The 17,732-nt window shown below is 53.5% G+C and overlaps 1 protein-coding gene and 1 long non-coding RNA gene across 2 annotated transcripts; one reads left to right on the forward strand and one right to left on the reverse strand.

The window, feature by feature from the left end:
• Positions 1-62: 62 nt before the first annotated feature.
• Positions 63-4,164, reverse strand: LOC105079775 (tubulin beta-2A chain). Its single transcript, XM_074348011.1, has 4 exons — positions 4,013-4,164; positions 2,487-2,595; positions 2,038-2,148; positions 63-1,322 (listed from the first exon to the last, which is right to left on the reverse strand). The coding sequence occupies exons 1-4, from the start codon at positions 4,067-4,069 to the stop codon at positions 262-264; spliced, it is 1,338 nt and encodes a 445-aa protein (XP_074204112.1). The 5' UTR covers positions 4,070-4,164; the 3' UTR covers positions 63-261.
• Positions 4,165-4,222: 58 nt separating this feature from the next.
• LOC123612387 (uncharacterized) lies at positions 4,223-14,395 on the forward strand. The gene is made up of 6 exons (XR_012500897.1): positions 4,223-4,292; positions 5,144-5,229; positions 5,702-9,968; positions 10,653-10,829; positions 12,769-12,803; positions 14,184-14,395. It is a non-coding gene; the product is annotated as an uncharacterized LOC123612387 (long non-coding RNA).
• The last annotated feature ends 3,337 nt before the right edge of the window (positions 14,396-17,732 follow it).

A 17,732-nucleotide genomic window follows, 5' to 3' on the forward strand; every position in this document is an offset into this window, starting at 1 on the left:
TATAAACAAAAAAGCAAAGAAGCATTTAGTGAAAAAATAAAAACATTTAAAATAAAAAGATGTTAGGTTTTAGACATGCTTTTTTATTAGTATAGATATCTTAGACAATACTGTAATTTTCAGAGGAATTCCACATTATTACATCAACAGTGAATTTCTGACAGAGGCAAAACGGAGCACCATAGTATACAAATAGAAAGACCATGCTTGATTGAGGACAACAGAAGTTCACTAAGGATGCACAATTGATTTGAGAAGTTCTTAGGCCTCGTCTTCACCCTCCTCCTCCTCGAACTCGCCCTGCTCGTCGGCCGTGGCGTCCTGGTACTGCTGGTACTCGGACACCAGGTCGTTCATGTTGCTCTCGGCCTCGGTGAACTCCATCTCGTCCATGCCCTCGCCCGTGTACCAGTGCAGGAAGGCCTTGCGCCGGAACATGGCCGTGAACTGCTCCGAGATGCGCTTGAACAGCTCCTGGATGGCCGTGCTGTTGCCGATGAAGGTGGCCGACATCTTGAGCCCGCGGGGCGGGATGTCGCACACGGCCGTCTTCACGTTGTTGGGGATCCACTCCACGAAGTAGCTGCTGTTCTTGTTCTGCACGTTCAGCATCTGCTCGTCCACCTCCTTCATGGACATGCGGCCCCGGAAGATGGCGGCCACGGTCAGGTAGCGGCCGTGGCGCGGGTCGCAGGCGGCCATCATGTTCTTGGAGTCGAACATCTGCTGGGTGAGCTCGGGCACCGTGAGCGCACGGTACTGCTGGCTGCCCCGGCTGGTGAGCGGCGCGAAGCCGGGCATGAAGAAATGCAGGCGCGGGAAGGGCACCATGTTCACGGCCAGCTTGCGCAGGTCGGCGTTGAGCTGGCCCGGGAAGCGCAGGCAGGTGGTGACGCCGCTCATGGTGGCCGACACCAGGTGGTTGAGGTCCCCGTAGGTGGGCGTGGTCAGTTTCAGGGTGCGGAAGCAGATGTCGTACAGCGCCTCGTTGTCAATGGAGTACGTCTCGTCCGTGTTCTCCACCAGCTGGTGCACGGAGAGGGTGGCGTTGTAGGGCTCGACCACGGTGTCCGACACCTTGGGCGAGGGCATCACGCTGAAGGTGTTCATGATGCGGTCGGGGTACTCCTCCCGGATCTTGCTGATGAGGAGGGTCCCCATCCCAGAGCCCGTGCCGCCCCCCAGCGAGTGGGTCAGCTGGAAGCCCTGCAGACAGTCACAGCTCTCGGACTCCTTCCTCACCACGTCCAGGACCGAGTCCACCAGCTCGGCGCCCTCCGTGTAGTGGCCCTTGGCCCAGTTGTTCCCGGCACCACTCTGGCCTGCCGGGCGGAAAGGAGAATGTTAGACACTAAAACTTCAATAAGGAATTCTAAATTCTGTCATTTTGACTCTGGACTAGTTTTAAAGGGGACAGATTCTTTTAGAAACCCTTTCTACCTACAGAAAACTCTTCTTATGTCAGTGACCCTCAAAAACACTGGAGATCTAATAAAGGAAAAAGTTTAGTTTATATGAGGTTATTGAGTAAGAAGATGGTTTAACAAAACCCTACTGGTTTACAATTAAGAACAAACAACCTTCTGTAAATACTTAAATCAGCCACGGTGAACAGACAGGGCAGAGGCAGTGAGGTCCGGGCGCCGTGCGCTCTCAGCAGCTGTCTCAGCTGCTGCTCACACCTGTGCCTTTGGCCTCTGGCTTCTTGCAGTGCTTGCCTGCTGTCACTGGTCCCCTGAAATGACGCGTTACCTGCTGTCTGAGGCCTTTCTCTGCTCTTTGTTCACTGCCCTTCCCAGGCTGCTGTGTCGGGGGTGATCGGGGGGCTGCAGCAGCCTCTGCAGGCGGGCCCTGTTCTCTGAGCTGCCCGGAGGGGCTGGAGGAGTGACAGCCCGTGGACCGGGTGCAGTCAGGACTCTCTGTGGACACACGGCCTCCACCCCGCACTCAGCAGTCAGCAGTCAGAGCTGGGATCTCCACAGGGCTGAGGAGGAAGGAGACCCACTGGGCCGGTGCCCCTGGGTCATGGCTACGTACCGAACACGAAGTTGTCGGGCCTGAAGATCTGGCCGAAGGGTCCAGACCTGACTGAGTCCATGGTGCCCGGCTCCAGGTCCACCAGGATGGCCCGAGGCACATACTTGTTACCTGTGGGTACAGAGCAGAACTTAGACCTGAGGTTGGCAAAGGAATCCCAGACAACGCCCTGCTCTGTGTGCCTGAATTCACGGCAGAATTCATCAGAGAAAACTCCAGCAGGAGACAAAAGCAGGAGATCAGAGCACTTTCTGCTCTGACAAGGGAGGTCAGGCTTGCTTAGTCATGGCAGACGTGCAGGAGACTTAAGGAACTCTGCCGTGTGATTCTCAGCCGTGGACATTTAAAACGAAGGCAGGAGGCCCTTTGTCATTTGCATGTTCCTAGTACTCTGCGTCTGCCACAGAACGGAGAGCAAGCGAGGGGGCAAAAAATGTTCCGATAATCACCAGCGGCTTCATTGTAGTACACATTGATCCTCTCCAGCTGCAAGTCACTGTCTCCATGGTAACTGCCGGTGGGGTCGATGCCATGCTCATCGCTGATGACCTCCCAAAACTGGGGACAAAAAAGGAGCACGTGACGGGCTGGCACGCTGTGTCAGGAGGGATCCCCTTTCTTCCTCTCGTGCCCTTGGAGCAGCGGCGTTGTGGTCGGACAGCGAATGCGTCCCACACAGACCAATACCCACCGCCCCGTCTCCCAGCAGCTGCTGCCGAGGGGCTCTGGAATCTGCAGAGCATCAGCCATATTCTGGAGACAGACTGGAAAGCTGGGAGGGGCCCTGCGGGGGAGGGTGGGCACTGCAGGTCCCTTCTAGGGAAGCTAGGGAAGCTGGGGACGCTGGGGAGGCTGTCACTCCCAGGCAGGGCTGAGTGTCAGCATCCTAGCTGATGGACGGGTCCAGACAGGACCCAGGACCAGCTGGACCCCGCCCTGCGGCTGCCCGCAGGGCTCACTGTCTCCTGGCACAAAGTGGCCCAGCCCCCCACCCCCCAGCAGCGCAGTGTTATGCACTGACATTCACACTGCCCTCTGGCCACTGGCCGCAGCAGGAGAATGATGGGGAGGGGCGGGCAGGAGGCTGGGGAGCCCCCTCGGGGGCAGTGGCTGGAGCTGGCCCGGTAGTGAGGGGCTGGCTGCATTGTGAATCTGCAGCAGGAAAGGGGGCGGGAGGCTGGGGTGGGCAATATGGCGGTTCTGAAAGAGACCACGTCCTTGTCAGGCGCCCGCCCACACCCATGCACCATGCGGCTGCGCCTCGCCCACTGAGGGCGGCTGTCACAGAGCAGGACTGCCACCTGCCACCTTGCAGACCGGAATCGGACTCCGACGTGGTATGTCATCCTGTCTAGATGGTGCTCGCATTAGAGATCTGTCTAACATCCTCGTCTGTGGGACCCATGAGACGTCTCCCTAACATCTATCACCCGATGACACTGCATTTTCTCATTCAAACTATAGACAAAATATACAAATTAAATTCCGCATGAGGACCTTGGGTTAATACGACCGCAGCCCCCATCTAAATCTCAGAGGCTAATCTACCAGGGAAATACCAACCACGTTCCGCACAAGGGCCGGGTCCGAGGAAATTTCAAAAGGCCTTGATTAAAGGCATACACAGCTGCATTGCCGCGCGCATCCGGGCAGATCAGGTTTTGTGGTTCCTGGGCCCCGCCCGGCGCCTCAGCCGAGAACGCGCCACCCGGGGCCGCCACCCTCTCTCTGGCCCCTCTCCGGCAACGGCGCGTACCCTGGGGACCCGCCACCCGCTCCCCAGCCCCTCCTCGGCCCCGGCGCGCACCCTGGGGACCCGCCACCCCCTCCCCGACCCCTCCTCGGTCCTCACCCTGTGGACCCGGGCCCTTTCCTGGTCCCGCATCCTGGGGACCCGCCGTCCCCTCCTCATTCCCTCCCCGTCGCGCACCCTGGGTACCCGCCGCCCCCATCCCAACCCCTCCTCGGCGCACACCTTGGCGCCAATCTGGTTGCCGCACTGGCCCGCCTGGATGTGCACGATCTCGCGCATGGTGCCGGCTGCGGAGCGGGTGAAGCCTCAGGCCCTGGACTGAGCGCGGCGCGGACCGGCAGACTCGGGCGCAGAGACCTGCCGCCGCCCCCCGGCCCCGCCTTTTATAGCGGGGGACCCGCCCCTCCCGGCGCGGTGACGTCAGCGGGCGGGGCGCGGGGGCGGCGCGGCGGGGACGGCGGGGACTGCGGCACCGCGAGGGGGAGCTGGGGCGCGGCGCGAGGTGCGCTGGTCGGGCGCTCAGGGTCCCTGGGGGCTGCCTCTGAGCCCGGCCCTCGCCCCCGCGTGCCCCTGGGGGTGGGCAGCCCAGAATTGCCTGTGGGGTCGGGTCCGCAGCGTCCCTGGGTTTCCTGCCCACGGGCAGGCTCCTCGGCCCCGGGCCTCGTTCTCTATTCGGGGTGGGAATCGCGGCGGGTGTAAACGCCGGGAGCGGGTGGTAGGCGGGGAGGACTGGGGGTCCCCGGTGGGGGTCGACGGGCGGCTGTCTTCAGGGAAGGCGAGGATGGCGGGGTGGGGACCTTTAGCCTCTGCGCGTAAGGGAGGTGGTCGGTTTGGAAGGGGCAGGAAAAGTGACTCGGCGCTGGATCTGTCTCATGCCTGCTTTGGGTTTGGGGTCCTGGTAAAGGCCACTTAACGTGGACAATTCCGCCGGCGTGCGTGTCCGGGAGAGAACTTAATGGCCAGGCGGCCGCCGAAGCGCGTGCGCCTTCGTGCATGATGTCCCCTAATCCCCGCGTCCGGCTCCAGGCCGCAGCCACGCGTGGCCACTGGACAGCTGGGCCACTGGACAGCTGGAGTCTGGGTTCACGTGTGCTTTAATGTGGAATGCTCGTCATATTTCGTGGACTCAAGAAGTGATAAGAATGTAAAATATTCCAATCCTAATTTTGTTTATTACTTATCAAAGTAATATCTTGGATATATTTTTTGAACTTATTTTCACTTTTTTCTGTCAACTTTTTTAAATGCCTGCTAGATTAATACTGACTGCTAGAAAATTTTGAATTACCTACGTGGCTCCCGTTGTACTTCTGCTGTTCTCGAGTAAACTTTGTTCCTCCCCCAATTTCACAGCTTGGAGGCGGAGGCTGGAAGAGCTGACCAGCCCCAAAGCTAGTCAGTGAAGGCATCTCGCTCCCTTCTACAAAGGGAGAGCCCAGGTGAGTTTTAGAGGCTTGGTCCGGGTGAGGTAAGACCCAGCCGTCATTGTTCTCAGGGACCATCCCAGCACATCCTCTGTTTCCTCTCTGGGGCCAGTTTCTCCAGCTATGAAAGGATGGTAATTATAGGTGCCCCGCAGCTGGCTTTGTGAGTAGGAAATGAGAAGCTCTATATGAAAGCAGGTCCAGTTTATGGAGCAAAAACACCCCCATAAAATCCAGGGCGATGCTGTCATTATAAACGTTTAAGCCCATTTGCCACATGAATGGTGGGCAAAGTCACGGCTTCGTCACCCACGCTTCAGGAGGCCAGTCCTCAGGGTCCCTCCAAAAGCAGGCAAGCAGGTGCCGGGCACCTCCCCGCAGCTCAGGGATGGGTTTCCTAGGCCACCTCCTCCTCCTCCTCTCCGCCCCCCTCCCCCATGCTGCTAGGCCCCCAGGGCTTAGCCCCTCCTACAGATGCTCTTTCCAGATGCCTAGGACCCGGCCTCCACCGCTACCCCCAGCTCCCATGTCCTGGGCTCCTCACGACCCGCTGGAGCCTCGCAGAACCTCTCCAGAGAATGGCCCTGCTCCAGGTAACTTCTCTGATTACAAGGTTCCACCAAGATTTTTCTGGAGACTACTGTCTTTTGGTTTTTGTTTCATTCAAGGTGGGAATTTGGGGCCAAGTAGGAGCAGAAGATGAGACCTGGAAGGGACGGTATTGGGGACTTGGGGACCCTGACAGGTGGGCATCTCCGTGCTCGTGGGAGGATGCCCACTCTGCTGCATCCTGGTTGGGAGGTTAAGCAGGTCACCTAAGCTCTCAGCCTCTGTTACTGTGTCTGAAACATGGGAATTGGCTTTTGTTACATTGTGAAGACGAAAGACAATGTCTGTGAACTGGGTGTTTAATGACTATGTCAGTGACAGCATTCATTCCAGCAGGCCCAGGCCCCTGGGGGTCACTGGCAGCAAACGTTCTTCCCAAGGCTGCCCTCTCTGCCCCACAAAGTGCACCCAGCCTGCCTCCTCGCCAGCCCCCGCCTTCATGTCTGTTCATGTATAATCAGATGCACACACAGGCAGAGTTTTGAATGATGCCTGCCTGACCTAAGGTGACTCATCCCAGGGCTGTGAGCTGCCCTCCTCCGCCACCTGGGCATCCCAGACCCCGCCAAGGGCCACACAGCACCGTGCAGACAACAGGAGGGAAGGGGGCCAACTGAGCCTCCCTGCCCCAGAATAGACTTTGAAGAGTTCTGGGGAGAAGGTGGGTTTTCCCCTTTTCTCTTTATGTCTAAAACGGAGCAGCTCTTCTGGCTGCTGGGCAGGGTGGTGGGGGAGGGGAGCCGACATCCTCCAGCCACGTGTCATTTCCTGCTTTGGGCGTGATGTCACTGCCAATGACAGAGCCTCTCCCTCTCCCAAGGCACTCTGGGCTGATGATGACAACATTCAGACTGGAGAGGGAAGGTGAAGCCTGGGCCTGCGTTTTACTGAAGGTCTCAGGCTCCCGTCTCTCAGTCTGCCTGCCCACCCCTCTCCTGCCTTCACTGAGAGCCTTCGAGTGCCCTCTGCATGCGTGGTACTCCGGTGGTGGTGCCATCTCTTAAGAGAGAGATGTGATCTAGTTGAAATATATTTAGTGGGGGTCCCAAAATTTTGAGATCAGTTTCCCCTGTAGAATAATGGAAACCCAAGAACCATCCCAGCAGTAAAATTGTATCAGTCATTCTGCAACAGTATCACGTTCTCTTCTTCTGTGCCCTCAGAGAAGGCCCAGGGGTCAAGCCATCTCAGTCTCTCCTTCCTGTGACACTTACGTAAAAGAGCCCTGTCTGCTCCTTTGACTGAGTGCACACATCCAGGTTTATAATAAAAGCATCTCTTTATGAAGATGGAGGAATTTTGCTTAAAGCACTTGAGGTGCTTCCTTTTTAAAAAGACTGCCTGAAGCATGAACAGTCTGAGCTCCAGTTTAATTTACTTTGAAGACGTCAAGTCCAAAATTTATAAATTTTTGCACCAGACAACAACAGTTTGGAGTAAATATATAGTAATGTTTTTCAGCTACCTTCTAGAATGTTTCATGTCCCAGTATGAATTATGTTTACTAGCGCTGTCAGTCAGACCTTTCAAAATTGAGAAAAAAAAATATAGTATACAGTGTGTGACTATGTAATACACATATGTAACATAAACATACACATTTTTAACGTGGTAAGAACATATTTCATATAAACATATTTTCTGAGTACACAATTAGGAAATGTATCAAATACTAAAGAACACGGGTGTGTCTTTCCACCCTCCCCTGGATGTGTTTATTTTCACGTTCATGTTTGACTTTTTCCTTTTTTTCCCCCTTTCATGGGTTGTTTAGATGTTTTTGTTTATTCCTTTTTAACATAGTTTCAATCATCTTTGCCTTGGACATTAAGAATGGGAAGTACTCTGTCTTCTTACACCGTGACTTAAGTGAGACGTAGTCTCATAAATTCTCAAATGTATGGAACCTTCTTCCAGCTGCTGCCGTTTCCTCCGTAATCTGTCTGGACTACACTGGTTTCTCTGATTAAATCTGCTTCACACGGCCACGGCTGTTCACATGAGTGGAGTGAATTTCCCCCCATTCAGCCCACACCCCTATATTCCCTGAGTGTTAGGAGCACAGGCCTGGATGGATGGGAGTGGATGCAAATCCTGACTTTGCCACTTATTAGCTGTGTGACTTAGGGCAAGTTACTTAACCTCTCTGTGCCTCAATTGCCTCATCTGTAAAGTGGGACTAATAATTGTACCTAGTCCCTGGGGTTGTTACATGGATTGAATGAATTAATATGGGAAAGCACTTAGAATACCCCCTGATCCACAGTAAATGTTATGTAAATCTAAGCTATTACAACTGGTATGACTATTTCCCTCCCTCCTTCCAGGGAGCTTTTCTCTATAAATCAGTGCTGAAATCCAGTGTGGCTCTCTCTGTGATGCGCCCTCCTTTGTGCCTCGTGATACAGTGTGCACACCTCCGTGCTGCATTCCCGGTCCCTCGTGCCCCAGTTGTCACAGCAGGGAACAAGCAGCAGGACTCCTAAGCAGGGAGCCGAGGCCCCATCTGAGTGCTCTTTCCACACCTGAACCCCGAGGGTCTGCAGGTCAGTGGGGGGGTCCCCACACCCTGCAGGACTGTTCTGAGCCCGAGCACCCCCAAGGGCAGGGCTGGGACTAGACCAGCCCCTGCAGGAGGCATGGGACCCAAGGAGCCTGTTCCAGCCATTTTCCAACTGCCTGGCTCCCTCGCCACCTACTTTCTGAATACAGGCTTTCTTCACACCAAAATCTGAGCTGCCAGAGAATTTGGGTGAGGCCAGCCGCGCCGATGTCCATGGGGCCAAGCCAGGTGCAGAAAGGGTGCTGGTCATCTTCTTAGAGCTCAAGGTTCGCTCTGTTTCACTTTCAAGACAGAGGTTATGGAAAGACTGACGTCAGCATCCCCTCCCCGAGGTGAGAAAGCCAGCAGGTCCTGCAGAGCCGAATGATTCCGACTTTGCTGAACATGTGCAGGGAGGCAGGTGGGGAGAGCTGCCCCCGGGCGTCCAGCCCAGCCGCTGGCCCTGCTCCCTCGTCCCCGCCCTTGTCCCGCTCTGCTCTCCCGGGGGCTCCGTGGCTCACCGGTGCCCCGTCCCAACTTGCCAGTGTTTTCACCTGCAACACGGGACTCTCCCCTCTCTGCCCCCACCACGGGGTCTGGACAGCTTTTTCTAGAATAGTCTTTGCAGTGGGGGCAACAATCAGCTACCACCAAACTTGTAAAATCTGCAGGGGGGAGATGCACTCGAAATGTGATATGCCTTTTTTTAACAACAGAATCATACTGAGGGGCATTTTTAAAGTGTTTATTGGACCTTCGAGCATTTAAGTTATGGAAAACTCCAGTCCCCAGGCCTCCTTAGTCGTGCAGCCAGGAGTCTTCAGAGAAACCCCCAAAGTGTTTCCTGTTCACGGTTCCCGCCTTTGTTTGCCCACGAAGTCCCAGAAATACTTGACTGGGAAGAAATACTACTGCTTATTTATCATCGGCTGTTGCCTACACCTAATTGTCATGGAGCACAAAAATAGAAATAGGTGTCATTTCAAGTACAGGGTAGATTAATTTTGTTAAATTTATTATTCGATTATACCAGGTTTTGTTGAACACTCTAAGTCTGATGTGTATGTAACTTGTTTTTCTTACTTAGAAGAAATATTTGTTAGGTCCAGTCTTTTCTGAGCAAAGCCAAGTTACCATGGGGCACTGTAAGCATTGCCCTTGCTAGTGTCCAGGGCCTCAGACATCTGAGATAGGGGTGGGGTGATAGCTCAAGAATAAGGAAGGAAATCCACAAGAGTAAAATTAGTAAGTGTTTGGCTAAATGTCTATGAAACATATCACATTGGTGAGTCAAATGCAACTTAACTCATATCATAACATATAAGCTATAACTAACGTAAACATTTTAGAAAATAGAAATTTAAATATGTTTGATATAATGTCGGTATGGCATGTCCAAAAAATGTTAATAGTGGCTTAGATCTGCAGAGCTCTTAAACTGGCTTCATCCATCCCTCACAGTTAGTATCCCTGTCTGGGTGCAGAGAAGTAGTTAGAATCTTTTATAACTAGAAGGAAGAAGGCTACTACAGAAGATGGAAACGCCCGCGCAGTAAAGGAGCCAGGGCTGTCGAGGGAGAGTCAACAGCTGTGAACGCCGCAGGTGCGTGCCTGTTGCCTGGGAGGAAACCAGAGGTCTTGGACCCATCACTTCCCCTCACCGGCTGGCAGGGGGTGCTTAGCTGAGGACCGCTTGGTTCGGGGTGTGTCAGGAAAAGAGGGGGGAGTTTCGGTGAATTACAGGACAGAGGAGCAACGTGCAGCCAGTCATTTCTGTGTCCTGGGTGCTTCAGAGTCAGATTTTTGTTAGCTCCTGGAATACTTGTATGCTGTACTGATTCACAGATTCTTTTAATGTTGGATAGTTTTGTAATTCACGAGGGGTTTGGGTCCCTCCCTGGAGATGTCAGACTGAGGCCGAGGCAGGGCGGACATCCACAGTGGAAGGGCACAGGCTGAGCGGGGAAGACTGGGGGCTCAGACGCCCTGCAGGTCAGGGGCTGGTCCTGCCGGGAGCAGTCAGGTCTGACCAGGTGTTAATGTGGGCCCAGGGTTGTCGCTGGGCTGCAAGGACACGGCGGGAAAGTGGGACAAGGGGACCAGGAAGCGCTCGGGAGGGGCAAGTCAGACGGGGACTCTCCCTGCCGGCCGCTGCTCCGAGTCCAACCAGGACAGGAACTTCCGTTGTAACTGCCCATAGTTGCTAATTTAAACTACTGGATTGGAGCCAGTCTGAAGTGAAATTCCAAGGGTGGCTAAGCGTCCTTTTTTATTCTTTCTCCCCCAGTTTGCACACACAGGCTCCACCCCATCATGAAAATCTGTGCCAAAGAGATCCTTTAATACCATTCGATTAAGGCCTTATTCTGATGAGCAAGTGTATTAACCCTTCCAAGAATGATCACACGGAGACAGACTTCTGTGGTCAAAGACACCTGGAAATCAAATCTCCCAACGTTAAAAGGTACCCAAAATAGATCGACCACAAGGTCCTGCTGTGTGTACCGCACAGGGCGCTATATTCAGTATCTTGTAATAACCTCTAATGGAAAGGAATCTGAAAAAGAATATATATGTGTGTATGTGTGTGACTGAATCACTGTGCTGTGCTTCTGAAACTAACACAACATTGTAAATCGACTGTACTTCCAAAAGAAACTTGAAAAAAAAAACCCAGCTATTCCAGAACTGGTCTCCCCCGTGAGGAATTCCCAACAAGAAGCCACAGGGCCCGTCCTTGAGCAGCGGGACACTCCCTGCAGCCCCCGCTGCTGTCCTGCCGTGTGACAGGGGCCTGACGGGTGTTACTCATGTGATCCTCGCAGTCGCCCTCTGAAGTCCGGACGGTTATCGCCGTTGTCTGGAGAAAGAAACTAAGGCTCAGACAGATGAAAATACTTGCCCAAAGCCCTGTAACTGTTAAGTAGAAAAACGCTCACTCTCTGAACGCAGGTCCAGATGTCAGAACCAGAAGTTCCAGGGACCGAGTTCATTCCACACCCCAAACCGTTCTTTGTGGGACGCAGAATTCTAAGCCCCAAGGTGCACCCCGCCTGGTGTGCAGCCACCTTTTCCCAGGTGTTCAGTCAAACTCTAACCTAGGTGCTGCGGTGAGGGGATTCTGCAGGCGTAATTAAGTTCTCAAATCAGTTGACCTTGAAGTCGGGAGATGACCTGGCTGGGCCTTCCCTAATCACATGAGCCCGTTAAGGAATTTCCTCCAGCTGGTGCAGAAGACGCGGTCAGAGTCTCAAAGCAGTGGAGACACTTCTCCAGGTGGCCTGGAAGGGGCGGCTGCTGTGCTGTGGGCCGTGTGGTAGGGTCGGCAGGCTGCCCTGAGAACAGCCTCTGGCTGACAGCCAAGACCAGCCCAACAGGGACCCTGGACCCCAGCCGCGAGGAACTGGGTTCTGCCCCCACCTGAGGGGCAGGGAAGGGGCGCTGCGCTGCAGATGGAGGAGCGGGGACAGAGTCCCCACCGTGCCCTGCCAGACGCTGTAAGATTATTGTGAGGGTTACGCCCCGGGTTTGTGCAGCAGAGAACTACAACCTCATCTGCCCTGTGGTCTGAGGTCGGGCCCCAGGAGTGGGCCTGAGACAAGGATTCTGCTTTATCTTAGTTATTAATTTTTATTATAATATGCTCTTCTTTGTTGAAATACAGTCAATTACAATGTATCAGTCTCTGGGGTACAGCACAATGTCCCAGTCATGCATGTGCATACATATATTCGTTTTCATATTTTTTCCATTAAAGATTATTACAAGATACTGAATATCACTCATATGTGGAGTCTAATAATATGCTCTTTTTAAACATTTTTTTTGAAGTATAACTATATTAAAATATTGTGTTGATTTCAGGTGTACAGCAAAGTGATTCAGCCATATATATATGTATTCTTTTTCAGATTCTTTTCCATTATAGGTTATTACAAGATATTGAATGTAGTTCCCTGTGATGTATAGTAGGGCTTTTTTATTTATTTGATATATAGTAGTTTGTATCTGCTAATCCTGAACTCCTAATTTATCCCTCCCCCCTTTCCCCTTTGGTAACCATACTTTGTTTTCTATGCCTGTGAGTCTGTTTCTCTTTTGTAAATAAATTCATTTGTATTATTTTTTTAGATTCCATATATAAGTGGTATCATAATATTTGTCTTTGTCTGACTTCACTTAGTATGATAATCTCTAGGTCGATCCATGTTGCTGCAAATGGCATGATTCTATTCTTTTTATGGCTGAGTAGTATTCCACTGTATAAATATACCACCTCTTCTTTATCCAGTCATCTGTTGATGGACACTTAGCTTGCCTCCACATCTTGACAATTAAAACAGTGCTGCTGTGAACATTGAGGTGTATGTGTCTTTTTGAACTAGAATTTTCATCTTTTCCAGATCTATGGCCAGGAGTGAGATTGCTGGATCAAATGGTAAGTCTATTTTTAGTTTTTTAAGGAAACTCTGTACTGTTTTCCGTAGTGGCTGCACCAATTTACATTCCCACCAACAGTGTAAGAGCCTTCTGTTTTCTCCGCACTCTCTCCAGCATCTATTATTTGTAGACTTTTTGATGATGGATGGCCGTTCTGGTTGATACGAGGTGATATCTCACTGTGGTTTTGATTTGCATTTCTCTAATAATTAGCGATGTTGAGCATCTTTTCATGTGCCCGTTGGCCATCTGTATGTCTTCTTTGGGGAGATGGCTGTTTAGGTCTTCTGCCCACTTTTTGCTTGAGTTTGTTTTTTTTGATACTGAGCTGTATGAGCTATTTGCATATTTTGGAAATTAAGCCCTTGTCAGTCAGATCATTTGCAAATGTTTTCTCCCAGTCCATTGGTTGTCTTTTTGTTTTGTTTATGGTTTCCTTTGCTGTGCAAAAGCTTTTAAGTTTGGTTAGATTCCATTTGGTTATCTCTATTTTTCTTTCTTTTGCCTTGGGAGACTGAGCTAGGAAGATACTGATACGATTTATGTCAGAGAGGGTTTTGCCTGTGTTCTCTTCTAGGAGATTTATGGTGTCCTTTCTTACATTTAGGTCTTTAAGCCATTTTGAGTTTACTTATGTGTATGGTGTGAGGGACTGGTCTTTTTCATGTATATAAATATATATTTTTTATTGAAGTGTAGTCAGTTTACAATGTTGTGTCAGTTTCTGGTGTCCAGCACAATGCTTCAGTCATACGTGAACATACATATATTCATTTTCATATTCTTTTTCACCATAAGTTACTGTAAGATACTGAATATAGTTCCCTGTGCTGTACAGTGGGAACTTGCTGTTTAGTGAGGGAGTGTTCTAATTTCGTTAATTTGCACGAGACTGCCCGGCTTCCCAAACACCACTTACTGAAGAGACTGTCTTTTCTCCATTGTATATTTTTGCCTCCTTTGTCGAAGAGTAATTGACTGTAGGTGTGCGGGTTTATTTCTGGGCATGAGACAAGGATCTGAGTGGAAGTTTGTAGGGGGCTGATCCCAGGAGGCGGGTGGAGGGCGGTGGGGATGGAGCGGGGAGGGAAGGAAGGAACTGCGTTCCGTGTGGGCTCGGTAAGAGACCCAGTCACCGGGCGGCCCCTCTGAGTCAGGGAAGCGGGGCTGTTTCACCTCCAGTCCATCCTTGGCTGGTCCTCCTTCCCAAGGGGTGTTACAGGCAGGACATGCAGAAGAGGGTCTGGGAAGGGCAGTGTCACAGGAACAGGGGACGGTGTCGGCTACAGAGACACTCAGCAGGAAGCCCCTCCCCGTGCGTAGCCCTGGGTCCTGGCTTGGCCCCTGAGCTCATGACTGTCTTCTCCACACTTTCCAGACACCTGCAGTTTTCAGCTCCTGCAAGTTTCATGTTCCCAGGTGTTCTCTTCACTTGCCAGACATCTCCAGTCTCTCCCCGGCCCCCAGGAAACAGGGATCTGAGTCCTCATCTCGGGAGGCGCTGGGCTCAGAGCTGGTCTGGTGGTTCTCGGCCAAGAGCTGCAATGAATGTCAGCTTCCAGGCAGCCCCCTCATTCTGGTGACTCACCTGAAGCTGCCTGGTTCCTGGTGGAGATGCAGAGCCATCGCGCCCTGCCTGCCTGTCTGCTGGGGAATTGGGATCGTGGGGCAGGACGTCTCACCGCTGGGTGAGCTGGGCCCCGGCAGGGCCCGGCTCTGGGGGACGGTGCCGTGTTCACGGCCAGGTCGCCCAGGCCTGCATTCGGTGTTTAAAGGACCTAAATCAGCCACGGTGAACAGACAGGGCGGAGGCAGTGAGGTCCGGGCACCGTGCGCTCTCAGCAGCTGTCTCAGCTGCTGCTCACACCTGTGCCTTTGGCCTCTGGCTTCTTGCAGTGCTTGCCTGCTGTCACTGGTCCCCTGAAATGACGCGTTACCTGCTGTCTGAGGCCTTTCTCTGCTCTTTGTTCACTGCCCTTCCCAGGCTGCTGTGTCGGGGGTGATCGGGGGGCTGCAGCAGCCTCTGCAGGCGGGCCCTGTTCTCTGAGCTGCCCGGAGGGGCTGGAGGAGTGACAGCCCGTGGACCGGGTGCAGTCAGGACTCTCTGTGGACACACGGCCTCCACCCCGCACTCAGCAGTCAGCAGTCAGAGCTGGGATCTCCACAGGGCTGAGGAGGAAGGAGACCCACTGGGCCGGTGCCCCTGGGTCATGGCTACGTACCGAACACGAAGTTGTCGGGCCTGAAGATCTGGCCGAAGGGTCCAGACCTGACTGAGTCCATGGTGCCCGGCTCCAGGTCCACCAGGATGGCCCGAGGCACATACTTGTTACCTGTGGGTACAGAGCAGAACTTAGACCTGAGGTTGGCAAAGGAATCCCAGACAACGCCCTGCTCTGTGTGCCTGAATTCACGGCAGAATTCATCAGAGAAAACTCCAGCAGGAGACAAAAGCAGGAGATCAGAGCACTTTCTGCTCTGACAAGGGAGGTCAGGCTTGCTTAGTCATGGCAGACGTGCAGGAGACTTAAGGAACTCTGCCGTGTGATTCTCAGCCGTGGACATTTAAAACGAAGGCAGGAGGCCCTTTGTCATTTGCATGTTCCTAGTACTCTGCGTCTGCCACAGAACGGAGAGCAAGCGAGGGGGCAAAAAATGTTCCGATAATCACCAGCGGCTTCATTGTAGTACACATTGATCCTCTCCAGCTGCAAGTCACTGTCTCCATGGTAACTGCCGGTGGGGTCGATGCCATGCTCATCGCTGATGACCTCCCAAAACTGGGGACAAAAAAGGAGCACGTGACGGGCTGGCACGCTGTGTCAGGAGGGATCCCCTTTCTTCCTCTCGTGCCCTTGGAGCAGCGGCGTTGTGGTCGGACAGCGAATGCGTCCCACACAGACCAATACCCACCGCCCCGTCTCCCAGCAGCTGCTGCCGAGGGGCTCTGGAATCTGCAGAGCATCAGCCATATTCTGGAGACAGACTGGAAAGCTGGGAGGGGCCCTGCGGGGGAGGGTGGGCACTGCAGGTCCCTTCTAGGGAAGCTAGGGAAGCTGGGGACGCTGGGGAGGCTGTCACTCCCAGGCAGGGCTGAGTGTCAGCATCCTAGCTGATGGACGGGTCCAGACAGGACCCAGGACCAGCTGGACCCCGCCCTGCGGCTGCCCGCAGGGCTCACTGTCTCCTGGCACAAAGTGGCCCAGCCCCCCACCCCCCAGCAGCGCAGTGTTATGCACTGACATTCACACTGCCCTCTGGCCACTGGCCGCAGCAGGAGAATGATGGGGAGGGGCGGGCAGTGGCTGGAGCTGGGACCCTCCTGTCAAGGAAAAACATATGCAGACTTAGATACAGAGCAACTTGAATCAAAAAGACTATTACTCTGGGGAGGATGCTCTGGTTTCAAATCTGCAAGCACCTGAAATCAAACAGAACAGAACTTTTTCCTACAGGGAGACATGAACAGGGCCAGCAGGAACTTTGCAGGCGGGGAGGGAGAACGGGTTGGTCAGCAGGTGATTTCGCACCTGTGGGGGTATTTTCCTCTGTAGTCGGCAGATCCCCAGACTGCGGTGCTAAGGGGGCAGCGTTCACCTGTGTGCCTGTTCCGACGTGGGGGCGGCCAGGCTCTGTGGGCTGTAGGTGGGAGAGCCCAGCTGAAGTTCGGAGACACAAAGTCAAGAGTGAGAAGCGGGCACCTGGGAATCCTCAGTCGTTGCCCTGTTGTTTAATAGGGACAGACTCTGGTTAAGTGCGGTTGGGGACGAGTCACCGTCCTGTGAGGGCGATGCTGGCTCAGTGCGTCATCGAGGTGGGCAGGCTTCTGTGTCCTCGTCGGCCCCAAGGACCAGCTGTTGTCATCTGCTGAGCCTGGTCCTGGGCTAGCAGTGTCAGAGGGTCTTAGAGACCAGAGGCTTCACAACAGGTGTGCTTAGGAATATTATAAGAAGAACAATGATTACAGGTTAAATTAGGGAGTAAAACCACAATTTGAAGTTTGAAGGGAGCCCAATGAGGCTCGGAGATGCCGGGCCTGAAGGATATTTAAATGGAAGAGGGAGGGCGACAGTTGCAACTGGACAGATTCCTCGGTTTGCGGTGAGTGTTTTGGCTGGTGGCGTAGATATTTATGGGAACACACGCGCAGCAGTCCCTCTGACCTCTCTGCACAAGGGCCCCCTGGGCGGCCGGGACCGTGTCCAATGCCAGACAGCTGCCGAGGACCACTCGCCAGCGTTCCTGGAGTTCCCTGGTCATGACGTGAGTGTCTGGGCTGAGACTGCCCACAGTCTGGTCGTTGCCTGAAGCAGAGCGGGGAGAACGTGGGGGTTCGGGCCCACTCGCCGAGTGGCCCACCGAGCCGCAGGGGCCCGCACGTGATCTGCTACGGCTGTTGAGCCTTCGAGGGGTCTCCCGACCCCTGAGCCTCTTGTCCTAAGGCTTCTTGAGAACCTGGCAAGGAAAGAAGGTCAAAGCCTCTTTCCACAGCTGGGACTCCCACGTGGGCTGGTGGCTGTAGCACGCGTCCGTTACGCGAGGACACGCACAGCGAGCGTCTGGACCATCCAGTGCCTGAAAGCTGAACCAGAGGTAATGTGTGGCTACGGCAGTCTGGCTAAAGGTGTGATAGGGCCAATAAAATCGGCTAAGTGACAGTATCTCTTCCAGCCACAGGTGTGACTTTTCTGTTTTGGCCGGTGCCCCTCCCTGTGGGACTCATTTGTGGAACCAAGAAGTTGTGTCCACCAAACCTGCCACCGTGTCCCGAATCCTCGGATGTCTGAATTTCCTACCCAGACTCTCCAAGCCCACCCCTAGTGCGTGTCTAAGCCCCTCTGCCTGAGTCTCCCTGCGCCTCCCGGAGGGCAGCTCGTGCCTGCAGTGTGCTCCTCTAGGACCAGGGGAGGCCGGCTGGGGAGGAGGT

This window comes from Camelus bactrianus, chromosome 20 (genome assembly GCF_048773025.1).
Source record: "Camelus bactrianus isolate YW-2024 breed Bactrian camel chromosome 20, ASM4877302v1, whole genome shotgun sequence".
Classification (NCBI taxonomy): Eukaryota; Metazoa; Chordata; class Mammalia; order Artiodactyla; family Camelidae; genus Camelus; species Camelus bactrianus.

What these genes read in the sequence shown, in the direction of transcription:
- LOC105079775 (XM_074348011.1), bottom strand. Translation starts at nt 4,069, where the DNA reads ATGCGCGAGATCGTGCACATCCAGGCGGGCCAGTGCGGCAACCAGATT. An exon ending in GCAACCAGATTGGCGCCAAG is followed by an intron (nt 2,596 to 4,012) that starts GTGTGCGCCGAG and finishes TTTTGTCCCCAG; the next exon opens with TTTTGGGAGGTCATCAGCGA. An exon ending in GTACTACAATGAAGCCGCTG is followed by an intron (nt 2,149 to 2,486) that starts GTGATTATCGGA and finishes CTGTACCCACAG; the next exon opens with GTAACAAGTATGTGCCTCGG.